This window comes from Mauremys reevesii, linkage group 14 (genome assembly GCF_016161935.1).
Source record: "Mauremys reevesii isolate NIE-2019 linkage group 14, ASM1616193v1, whole genome shotgun sequence".
Taxonomy (NCBI): Eukaryota; Metazoa; Chordata; order Testudines; family Geoemydidae; genus Mauremys; species Mauremys reevesii.
In genome coordinates this window covers 43,658,581-43,671,278 of record NC_052636.1, presented here as the reverse complement: position 1 = coordinate 43,671,278, position 12,698 = coordinate 43,658,581, and the positions used below count along the sequence as shown (strand labels likewise).

General features: G+C 42.9%; 1 protein-coding gene across 1 annotated transcript in view; it reads right to left on the bottom strand.

Annotated features, from left to right (window-relative positions):
* Nucleotides 1–12,698, bottom strand: part of LOC120381758 (zinc finger protein 420-like) — a gene marked incomplete at both ends in the record, with an annotated part of 237,354 nt that overhangs the window by 146,275 nt on the left and 78,381 nt on the right. The window contains one exon of the mRNA XM_039499869.1: nucleotides 2,725–3,564. Coding sequence (XP_039355803.1) covers nucleotides 2,725–3,564 — 840 coding nt within the window. The remainder of the gene's footprint in view (nucleotides 1–2,724; nucleotides 3,565–12,698) is intronic.

Sequence of the window (12,698 nt, the reverse complement as noted above, 5' to 3'; positions counted from 1 at the left end):
ATACAACTTGACTCCTCGAGTAGTTTTCCTTTAATAGAAATTGACTTTGAAGCTAAGTAAAATATGCTCTATTTGAAATACAAAAAAATAAAATCTATATGGGCCCAATATTCTCTTCTACACGCTAACACCTATTCTCCCACCCCAACCTTTGGAGTGAGGTTTTCTACCAGAACTCCTTACACTACAGGGGGTAAATTAAATCAATTTAACTTTTGAAGATTAGCCATCATTTCATGTACGACTAAAAAAAGAAAAAAAACAAGACAACTTTCAGTTTTCCAAAATAATTCAGATTATCAAACAATTAGTCTCTTACTCTTTAACCAATAACTTCACCTATAATTTCATTTTCACTAGTAACGGTAATATATTCAAAGATCACAAATCCTTGTCGTATATGTTAGTTTTCTTTTAATCCCCATTGCCAACAACTGAACCCTGGCTCAAGTTGTGGTTTGTCCCAACACTTCTGAGAGTTCATATATCTCTGGTTCTTCTGCCATGCGTGTTGGTGGAAGGCATCTCCTATGTGGGAATGTTTGCATCATGAGGAAAAATACCTCTCTTTTCACACTTTAAATCTTTCCAAGAAGTAGGTGGTAAGGGAGAAGTGATGTAAATGCATAAAACACAAGAGAAAACTGTCTGGTCTTCACTACAGACATTTATCGGTATAATTATTGCTCAGGGGTGTGAAAAATCAACACAGCTGAACAACGTAGTTACACAGCTCTAATCCCCTGAGTAGATAGCGCTACAACAGCAGGAGAGCTTCTCCTGCCAACATAGCCATCTGAGACAATATTGATTTAAATAACTGAACTACACTGTGCTCATATGCACTTCCCTCAGTTAGTGGGGGGTCTGCTGTTCACCATTTCCGAATGGAGATTTTAAATCACTGCTGTGTCTTTGTTACCATGGCCAGTAAACTGGAGAGTTCTCTCCTGTTGACAGAACTGCACTTGAATTGTCTCCAAGTCATCATGGAGATATGGGGAAAAAGCAAAGCTGAAGGGAGAAATGATGACTTTAGCAAATGGTCATTTGTCTTAAATTCTCCAATAAATCTGAGCTGAACTAATATCTAATTGTACGACCACACAGCCATCAAGAAAGATAGAAACCCAGATCACAGAGAGATAGAATACATGACAATGAAAGTGTAAATTGAAATTCCAGAGCAGGTTACATCTCATTATTTAGAATCAGGACAAGAGATTCTCCCATCACATTATCCTCTGATCCATTCAAATCTGCTTCGCTCAGCACTGTCTCCATAGTCCGTTATGTTATTTACAACATGTTTAGTATCCCAGCATCCCCATAATGGAGGAAAAAACAGCCACCTTGCCAGAATTGGCTTTACCAATAGATGGAACCTGGGATTTAAACTCTAAATGATGACACTGTATTTAGGATCCATTTGAATTCCCCTTCCAGGCCTTTGATACTTTCATCTCGAGTCACAGCAACTCTGGTACAGGATTAAATAAGTCAAAGCATCATCTCCAAGCACAGACAACTGAGAACACTTCATCACATGACATTTTGAGAAGTGGAGGGGTAGAATGTGATGACGATAAACTCTGCCTGGCTCAGTCAAAAGGTAAAAGTTTTGCCGTGATGGGGAAGGAGAGAATCTCTGAGTCACCCCATCTCCTTTCAAGTATCAGAGGGGTGGCTGTGTTAGTCCAGATCTGTACAACGTGACAAAGAGTCCTGTGGCACCTTGTAGACTAACAGACGTATTGGTGCATAAGCTTTCGTGGGTGAATCCCCACTTCGTCAGATGCATGGAGTGGGAATTTCCAGAGGGGCAGGTATAAATATGCAGGCGAGAATCAGACTAGAGATAACAAGGTTAGTTCAATCAGGGAGGATGAGGCTCTTATAGCAGTGGAGGTGTGAACACCAAGGGAGGAGAAACTGCCTCTGTAGTTGGCGAGCCAGGCACAGTCTTTGTTGAATCCTGAGCTGATGGTGTCACATTTGCAAATAAACTGAAACTCGGCAGTTTCTCTTTGAAGTCTGGGTCTGACGTTTTTTTGCTGCAGGATGGGCTATTTTTAAATCTGCGATTGTGTGTCCAGGGAGACTGAAGTGTTCTCCTGTAGGTTTTGGTATATTGCTTATGCTCCAAAACATTTTTTAGTCTATAAGGTGCCACAGGACTCTCGCTTTTTACATCTCCTTCCAGTATCACAGAAGCGGAAATGACACTTTTTTCCTGCCCCTGCTCCTCCTCTTTTAAATGTAATATGAAAAGTTCCCATGATAACTGCTCTTCAGCACAACCCAGAGCAACGTGAGAACAATTGGCAATGATACAATATGTATCATTGGTGACTCTAGCCATAACTGCAATAGGAGGAATGGTATAACTGTGATGCTCCCTTGTTTCTTATGGGAAGGACACACTTGAATTACTCATGGGACAATGGAGTTGATAGAAAGGACAAATGGGTCCACCTCAAAGAGGTCAAACTGCAAAATGCAAAAATGGGCCACTCATCTGGCCAAGCTGAGGGATATCGGTGCTTCATGCAGTTCAAACAGCTTTTAAAAGTTACTCTGTGGGAATCAGGAAAAGTATGAAAGTATCGATAGCCCTGGAGGGTTTGTGGTGTTGATCCCCCTTGCAGATTCTCTGATGGCTCACATGGGCTCAGTGGCAAGACAAGGGTTTCCCACACTCACTGCTTCCATGGGGTCTCATACCTGTGTGGATTCTCTGATGGCTGATAAGCTGCTGGCGGTAAATGAAGTTTTTCCCACACTCACGGCATTCGTAGGGCCTCTCCCCTGTGTGAATTCTGAGATGGGTAAGAAGGTGCGAGCTGTGATTGAAAGGTTTCCCACACTCACGGCATACATACGGCCTCTCTCCTGTGTGGATTCTCTGATGCCCATTAAGGTGAGAGCTGTGAGTGAAGCTTTTCCCACACTCACGGCATTCAAAGGGCCTCTCCCCTGTGTGGATTCTCTGATGTTTAGAAAGGGCTGAGCTGCTATAGAAGCTTTTCCCACACTCACTGCATTCATAGGGCCTCTCCCCTGTGTGGATTCTCTGATGAGTAATAAGGTTTGAGCTGCAATTGAAGGTTTTCCCACACTCACGGCATTCATAGGGACTCTTCCCTGTGTGGATTCTCTGATGCTGAGAAAGGCCTGATCTCCTAGAGAAGCTTTTCCCACACTCACTGCATTCATAGGGCCTCTCGTCTGTGTGGATTCTCTGATGATGAATAAGGGCTGAGCTGCTAGAGAAGCTTTTCCCGCACTCACGGCATTCATAGGGCCTCTCCCCTGTGTGGATTCTCTGATGTTGAGAAAGGTTTGAGCTGCTAGTGAAGCATTTCCCACACTCACGGCATTCAAAGGGCCTCTCCCCTGTGTGGATTCTCTGATGCTGAGAAAGGCCTGATCTGTAAATGAAGGTTTTCCCACACTCACGGCATTCGTAGGGCCTGTCCCCTGTGTGGATTCTCTGATGGGTAAAAAGGGCTGATCTGCGATTGAAGGTTTTCCCACACTCACGGCATTTGTAGGGCCTGTCCCCTGTGTGGATTCTCTGATAATTAAGAAGGGCTGAGTAGTCACATAAGTTTTTTCCACACACGGTGTATGTATTTTTTCTCTTTCCAATGATTTCCTGCTTTGTTGTGGTTTCCTTGAGGTACTTCTGAGTTCCCTGAGAGGAAATACGTTTACCCATTTTCACCCCCAGCTGGTTTCCTTGTTCTCTCTCTGGTCTGTGCTGAATCTCACAGGACTTTTCCTCCTCATGACTCCTGGACACATTGCTTTTTGATCTTTGCAATAATGCTCTGTGTTTATCCACTTGCTGAACATTTTTCTGCTGAGAATTCTGCTCCTCTTTCTCACATGCCATTGCACCACCTGCTGTGAAAAAGACAGAAACATCAAACAGGGTTGAAAAGTGAAAAGCCAAAACAAACTAAGTGCTGGAGGGAGGTCAAATAAAAATCACAAACTGAACTCCCCCATATTCTTCCCCAAAACAGGAGAGAGGAGGGGATCAATTTGGCTTTCAAATCCCATCCAAATTCTCAAGGGGAAGGGAGGAAGCTACTGCCTGGTGTCTGCTAGAATCTACGGAAGCCATGAGCTATAGTTACCCTGAGGATATGACCCCTGCTGGCAACAATAATGAACTGAGAGACCTCCCAAGGGCTTGGTAGAGCATCCCAGATGTTTCCTTCAGGCACTTTCACACTCAGAGTTGGTTTAATGTTTCCTCACCTCTGCAGGGAGATCTCAGGGTCTGTTTTCCCTCTGAACCCTGCAGGTCTGAGACCCATGGCTCTTCCCTTGTTCCAGCTGGGAGATCACATCAGGTTTGGAAAATGGAAACCCTGCTCAGATGAAAGAAAACAAAGGGGTTCCATTGATTTCATAAAACTTTGTCATAAAAAACATTCTATTAATTTAACTTTAATACTCGGTGTGACCCGGTGTCCCTGGGCTAGTCCTCACTGAAAATGCCAAGACCAGGGCAGGTTAAAAAAGGGAGAGCAGAGGCTCCCCAAACTGGTGGATAACACGGAAGTTAAACACACCGACCAGTCACCAACTGTGCTTCTGATCCCCCACACTGGTTATCGAGAAACTGAAAAAAGAAATCACACGGCCCCCTTTATTGCATCCCAGTTCTCTGACTCCCAATCAGCACCTAGGTCCAGCACAGTGAGAGGTTATTTAAAAACTCTGCTCACATAAACAAAGTGTTCTTCTGACCCCAGAGTCAGCCACATTACCAGGTCAGTATAGGTTTGGATCTTACTCAAAATACTATGATGCCAGCCAATCATTGGCATCTAAACTAAAGGTTTATAAGCAAGAAAGCATCTAAACTAAAGGTTTAGTATAAAAGAAAGAAAGAAAAAGGGAGTTGTTAAATGGGAAAGCAGTCAGACACATTCAGAAATCTATACAGCTGGTTCTTAGCAGTATTGGTGAGTTTCTGGCTTGAAAGGCTCTCTGGTACACATCCACATTATTCAGACCTTTGTTCAAGCCTTCAGTTTGTAGAGAAGTTGCTCCAGAGGTAGGAAGGGGGATTGAAGACAAAATGGAGATGATGCAGCTGCCCTTTATATTCCTTTTGCCAAGTGGTTTCTAATTCCTGTGTCCCAAACAGAAGCTTCACAGCACATGGCATGGAAAAGCCTTGGAGTTCTCAGTACACAGTGCGATACAGCGTGGCCAGAGGGCAGCAGGAGAGGGTTAGCAGGGAGCCTTATTCCCTGCAGAGGGAAGAAAGTTTGCTATAGATGAATTAGAGCACCAGCAGTCAGTCAGGTGATAAAAACCCCTGCTTCAATCAGACAGTGTGGGCATTGGAGCAGAGAGCAGTTTGAAGGAGTTGGAGCAGAGAACAGTTTTGAAGAGAGACAAAAGGAAAGTTTGGAGGAGTGCTCCAGTGGGCTGAGAAATCCAAAGACCCTAGGTATGGGGCACCTGGCTTGTGTAGAAGGAGGGCAAGAAGCTCCTCCACAAGCTGAAGGGCAGGAGAGGGAAGTAGCCCAGGGGAAGGAACCGCCAGTTCAAGTGGTTCACCACTAACCTCAGGGCCCTTGGGTTGGGACCTGGAGAAGAGGGCGGGCCCAGGTCCCTCCTCTCCACTCCTCCTCAAGGACACTAGTGGGGAAATTAAAATACCGATTCAGAGGCAAGCAGTGGCGCCCTGAACCTTCCCCAAAGAGAAAACGAGACCCAGAATAACAGTACCAGCAATTTGCCACAGTATAAAGTGTCTCTCAATTCCATACAGTGTCACTTAATAAACCAGTCAATTCCCAGGACCGGTTCCTCAGGTGTTTGAAGATGCCAAACACCTTGCTTGTGAGGGACTAGAATACCCACATATATGTTGGGAACACACAGACACTGTGCTAGTCTGTTCCCCTATGTTCACTCTTCTAGAAAATTATGATCCATTTTGTTCATAGTATGTGTCAGGGCTGAATCCCCACTCTGTCACTCCGAGTGCAGAAAGTGGGGGCCCGACAGGATTCTACAAATTAATTTGTGCCACTCTAGGCTTGTATCAAACCCCCAAAGTTACAGCTTTTCTCTGACCTTGGCTTGGTAAATGCTGCCACCACCCAAAGGGAAAAAACCCCAAAACCCTTGGCCCCAGGAAAGAGCACTTGAGAATTCTTCCCTGTGGGGCACCCTCAAGCCCTTTCACCTCCCCTCCAGGAAAGAGCTGAGAAAGAAAACAAAGGAAATTAGCTGTGGCTACCAGCTAATCAAACAACACACACAAACCTCTTAGGACACCAAAAATCCAATCCTGTTCTTAAAAGAGGTCAATTTTATTAAAATTGAAAAGGAAAACAATACATCTGGAACTTAGGCTTCTGCTAGATCTTAAAAGAAAATTTTTGTAAGCACCCAAAATAGCTTTCTTGGGCGTTCAGCTTAAAGCTTACAAGCAAACAAAAGCATCTGGGATAGCACCGAGTAGATCCAAAAGCCAAAATAAAAAATAAACCTGATTGTGTCTGTCTCAACATTCCCTAGCCAAATCATTTCTCCTACGTATGGAAGATGAATTTTCATACCTGCTTCAAGCCATACACAGCATTGCTACTCCGTGTCGCCTTCTCCGGAGAACAACAGACAAAGGGAAAGTTACTTTCCCATTTAAAAAAGTTCTAGCCTTTCCATTGGCTTTTTTGGTCAGGTGCCCAATCCTTTTTTTTTTTTTTTTTTTAAACCCTGTTGGCTTGTTAACTCTTTAGAGGTAAAGCAAGCAGAGAACTCGCACCAACAGGGATTTTACAGCCGGCTGGCTGGCTGGGTGTTTATAAAAGGGAGATCCCTCCCCTCCCCTTCATTTATCACTGTAGGGCTTGTGAGGTACCATTTGAAAAGACATAATCTACTGAATAGCCTCCTGTTAAACTGTGTAGCAACATTGTATGGAAAGTGATGAGATTTTACGGTATGATATTACTGAAAAAGCTGCAACCCTAACCCTAAGTTCCTCAGGAGACAGCAAGACAAACAGCTGGTCAAATAGCCATTCTCCACCAGGGGGAAGGTGTGAAGATGACATTTACATTCCATCACAGGGACACTTGAAGCTCATATCTATGACAGCCTGTCACCATGACTCAGCTGAGAACTGAAGTGGTTTCTAGTACAAAGGACTGAATTATAAAAAGAGGTGAGGAAAATGCATAAGTCTCTCTCTCTCCCCCTTTCCCTCTGCTCATGACAACTCCTGAAGAACTGAATGTGGGCGGCAGGGGCAGGTTAGGGGGAGTCCTGGCTGAAAGGAAAACCAGCCTGTCTCAGCAGATGGTGAGAGAAACATTTGTTTTAAATCCCTTTTAGCTTGTTAAATTAAACATTAGTTTATGTTTTATCTTTGCATTTCTTTGGTAAACAATTCTGACTTTTATGCCTCATTATTGTAGTCACTTCAAATCTTTTTTTTCAGTAGTTAATTTTATTTCCTTTTTTTTTTTAATCAAACCAGTGTGTTTGGATTAAAGTGTGTTGGAAACTCCATTTGGAAGGCTAGTGCATGTCATTTTCCACTGATGAAACAACAGATTTCATATGAGCTCCCATTGTTCAGGAGTGTGCTGGACAGTGCAAGATGCACATTTCTGGGGGAAGTCTGGGAGCAGAGAATTTTCTGGGGTTCTCCTGTGGGGTACTGTAATTTGTGAGTCACTGACTAGCAGCACTCAATACTGTGTAGCTGGGAGCGAGTTACATGCTGGAGAATGCGTGTGAACTGCCCAGGAGTGGCTGCTCTCACAGTAGAGCAGTGTAAAAGGCACCCCAGCTTGGGGAACTGAGGGGCCACAGCTGTTAACAGTCCAGATTGTACTGTGCTTAATGTCACAGACACTCAGTTTCAAAGACTCTCCTAAAACACACAGAAAGTAAATCCACATCCCAGAAATCAAAGTCTCCCTGGCACTGCTTCTTGCTGACAGATGGGTCCAGAGACAGAGTCCTGGGAAAGCAGGAAACATAAGCGTGGGGTTCAGTGCAGAACGGGAACAGGAAGGGCAGGGATATTATTGAATGCAGGATCTCAGCAGTGCTAGATGTCAGGATAACACATATTGCAGCCCATTGGCAAACATAATCCCAAATATACATATAAAACGATGGGGTCTAAATTAGTGATTTCCATTGATTTATACACGTGCAATAAGATTCTCTGCATTACTGTCTATCCCTTTTTAAATAATTCCTAACATCCTGTTTGCTTTTTTGACTTCCGCTGCACACTGCTGGATGTCTTCAGAGAACTATCCACAATGACAAAAAGATCTTTTTCCTGATTAGCCTAATTTTGCCCCCATCATATTGTATGTATAGTTGGGGTTATTTTTTCCAATCTGCATTACTTTACATTTATACACATTTGCCATTTTGTTGCCCAGTCACTTAGTTTTGTGAGATCTTTTGGAAGTTCTTCACAGTTTGCTTTGGTCTTAACTATCTTGAGCAGTTTAGTATTGTGACGTTATTGATATAATCTGGAACCATACAGAACATGGTTGCAACCAAGGTCCTGTAGTGGCACCAAATCTTATGTACAGGGGGTCATATAAGGTGTCCAAGACCAGGTTATGGGTTGCTGGTTATAATTATGGTGTCTATATGTATGTATCATTTTGTAGTTGAAGTTATGAGTATTGGCTCTATCCTGTCTGTATTTCCAACTTATGCTGTGCTTCTGGGAGACATCCCAGACAAGTTGGCATTAGCTCTGCCTAGCATGCTTGATGGCCCATTAAGGACCATCAGCTATTCAACTGACCCATTGAGAGAAGGCAGATACGCCTTGTGACTCAGCAAAGTATGCAGGGACTTGCCCATGTGACTCCAGACTCCATTTTGCTGTCATTTTCCACAGTAAGAACAAAGAAGTGTTCTTACACCTGGAAAAGCCTATAAAAGGCTGATGCCTCATCTCCATCTTGTTTTCAATCCTGCTTCTTACCTCTGGAGGAACTTTGCTACAAACTGAAGCTCTGAACAAAGGACTGACTGACCCATCCCAGAGGAGGATGTACTCCAGAGACTTGATTTGAACCTGCAGTTTACTCCATCACTGCTACAAGCCTGAACTAAGAACTTTGCCATTACTGCATGTAATTGATTCCATTTAACCAATTCTAGCTCTCATCTCTATCTTTTTCCTTTTATGAATAAACCTTTAGATTCTAAAGGATTGGCAACAGCGTGATTTGTGGGTAAGATCTGATGTGTATATTGACCTGGGTCTGGGGCTTGATTCTTTGGGACCGAGAGAACCTTTTTCTTTTATTGGGGTGTTGGTTTTCATAACCATTCATCCCCAGGACGAGTGCACTGGTGGTGATACTGGGAGACTGCAGTGTCTAAGGAAATTGCTTGTGTGACTTGTGGTTAGCCAGGGGGGTAAGACCGAAGTCTTCTTTGTCTGGCTGGTTTGGTTTGCCTTAGAGGTGGAAAAATCCCAGCCTTGAACTGTAACTGCACTGTTTTAAGCGATTTGTCACTCTCAATTGGGTCCCACCAGAACCGCATCGTCACAAATATCATCTGCAACCTTTGCCACCTCACTGTTTACCCCTTTCTCCAGATCATTTATGAATACGTTGAACAGGATTGGTCCTAGGACTTACCCTTGGGGAACACCACTAGTTACTCCTCTCCATTCTGAAAATTTACCATTTATTCCTACCCTTTGTTCCCTGTCTTTTTACCAGTTCTCAATCCATGAAAAGATCTTCCCTCTTATCCCATGATAACATAATTTACTTAAGAGCCTTTGGTGAGGGACCTTGTCAAAGGCTTTCTGGAAATCTAAGTACACTATGTCCACTGGATCCCCCCATACTTGGGGGATGGGGAGGGGAGTGGCACTGTATGTTAAAGAAAATGTAAACTCGAATGAAGTAAAAATCTTAAATGAAACCACATGTTTCATAGAATCTCTCTGGATAGTAATTCCATGCTCTAATAAGAATATAACAATAGGGCTCTGTTATCGACCACCTGTCAAAGACAGTGATAGTGAGGATGAAATGCGAAGGGAGATTAGAGAGGGTATCAAAATAAAGAACTCCATAATAGTGGGAGATTTCACTTATCCCCATATTGACTGGGTACATGTCACCTCAGGACAAAATGCAGAGACAACATTTCTGGATACTTTAAATGACTGTTTCTTGGAGCAGCTGGTACAAGAACCCGCAATGGGAGAAGCAACTCTCGATTTAGTCCTGAGTGGAGCTCAGGATCTAGTCCAAGGGCTAACTGTAACAGGACCGCTTGGAAATAGTGACCATAATATAACAACATTTAACATTCCTGTGGTGGGAAGAACAGCTCATCACTGGCATTTAATTTCAGGAAGGGGAACTATGAAAAATGAGGGGGTTAGTTAAACAGAAATTAAAAGGTACAATGACTAGAGTGAAATCCCTGCAAGCTGCATGGACACTTTTCAAAAACACAATATTAGAGGCCCAACTTAAATATATACCCCAAATTAAAAAACACAGCAAAAGAACTAAAAAAGAGTCACTGTGGCTTAATGACCATGTAAAAGAAGCAGTGAGAGATAACAAGGCATCTTTTAAAAAGTGGAAGTCAAATCCTAGTGAGGTACATAGAAAGGAGCATAAACACTAGCAAATTAAGTGTAAAAATGTAATAAGAAAAGCCACAGAGGAGTTTGAAGAAGGGGCTAGCCAAAAACTCAAAAGGTAATAACAAAAGCAGGAAGCCTGCTAAACAACCAGTGGGGCCACTGGAGTATTGAGATACAAAAGGAGCCCTTAAAGCCGATAAAGCCATTGCGGAGAAACTAAATGGATTCTTTGCTTCAGTCTTCATGGCTGAGGATGTTGGTGAGATTCCCAAACCTTTTGTGGGTGACAAATCTGAGGAACTGCCACAGATTGAAATGTCAATAGAGCAGGTTTGGAACTACTTGATCAACTTAACTGTAACAAGTCACCGGGACTAGATGGTATTTACCAAGAGTTCTGAAGGAACTCAAATGTGAAATTGGGGAACTATTAGCTCTGGTTTGTAACCTGTCCTTTAAATCGGCTTCTGTACCCAATGACTGGAAGATTGCTAATGTAACGCCAATATTTAAAAAGGGCTCTAGAGGTGATCCTGGCAGTTGCAGACTGGTAAGTCTAACGTCTGTACCAGGCAAATTAGTTGAAACAATAGTAAAGGAATAAAATTGCCAGGCACATAGAACAACAAAAATTGTTGAGCAAAAGTCAATATGGTTTCTGTAAAGGGAAATCATGTCTTACTAATCTATTAGAGTTCTTTGAAGGTGTCAACAAACATGTGGACAAGGGGGATCCAGTGGACATAGTGTACTTAGATTTCCAGAAAGCCTTTGACAAGGTCCCTCACCCAAGGCTCCTACGTAAATTAAGCTGTCATGGGATAAAAGGGAAGGTCCTTTCATGGATTGAGAACTGGTTAAAAGACAGGGAACAAAGGGTAGGAATTAATGGTAAATTCTCAGAATGGAGAGGGGTGTTCCCCAAGGGTCAGTCCTAGGACCAATCCTATTCAATTTATTCATAAATGATCTGGAGAAAGGGGTAAACAGTGAGGTGGCAAAGTTTGCAGATGATACTAAACTGCTCAAGATAGTTAAGACCAAAGCAGATTGTGAAGAACTTCAAAAAGATCTCACAAAACTAAGTGATTGGGCAACAAAATGGCAAATGAAATTTAATGTGGATAAATGTAAAGTAATGCATATTGGAAAAAATAACCCCAACTACACATATAATATGATGGGGACTAATTTAGCTACAATGAGTTAGGAAAAAGACCTTGGAGTCATCGTGGATAGTTCTCTGAAGATGTCCACGCAGTGTGCAGAGGCGGTCAAAAAAGCAAATAGGATGTTAGGAATCATTAAAAAGGGGATAGAGAATAAGACTGAGAATATATTATTGCCCTTATATAAATCCATGGTACGCCCACATCTCGAATACTGTGTACAGATGTGGTCTCCTCACCTCAAAAAAGATATTCTAGCACTAGAAAAGGTTCAGAAAAGGGCAACTAAAACGATTAGGGGTTTGGAGAGGGTCCCATACGAGGAAAGATTAAAGAGGCTAGGACTCTTCAGCTTGGAAGAGAGGAGACTAAGGGGGGATATGATAGAGGTCTATAAAATCATGAGTGATGTTGAGAAAGTGGATAAGGAAAAGTTATTTACTTATTCCCATAATACAAGAACTAGGAGTCACCATATGAAATGAATAGGCAGCAGGTTTAAAACAAATAAAAGGAAGTTCTTCTTCACACAGAGCACAGTCAACTTGTGGAACTCCTTACCTGAGGAGGGTGTGAAGGCTAGGACTATAACAATGTTTAAAAGGGGACTGGATAAATTCATGGTGGCTAAGTCCATAAATGGCTATTAGCCAGGATGGGTAAAGAATGGTGTCCCTAGCCTCTGTTCGTCAGAGGATGGAGATGGATGGCAGGAGAGAGATCACTTGATCATTGCCTGTTTGGTTCACTCCCTCTGGGGCACCTGGCATTGGCCACTGTTGGTAGAGAGATACTGGGCTAGATGGACCTTTGGTCCGACCCGGTACGGCCGTTCTTATGTTCTTATGACCTGCTCTGTCCTTCTGATATATTTTGTACCCTGG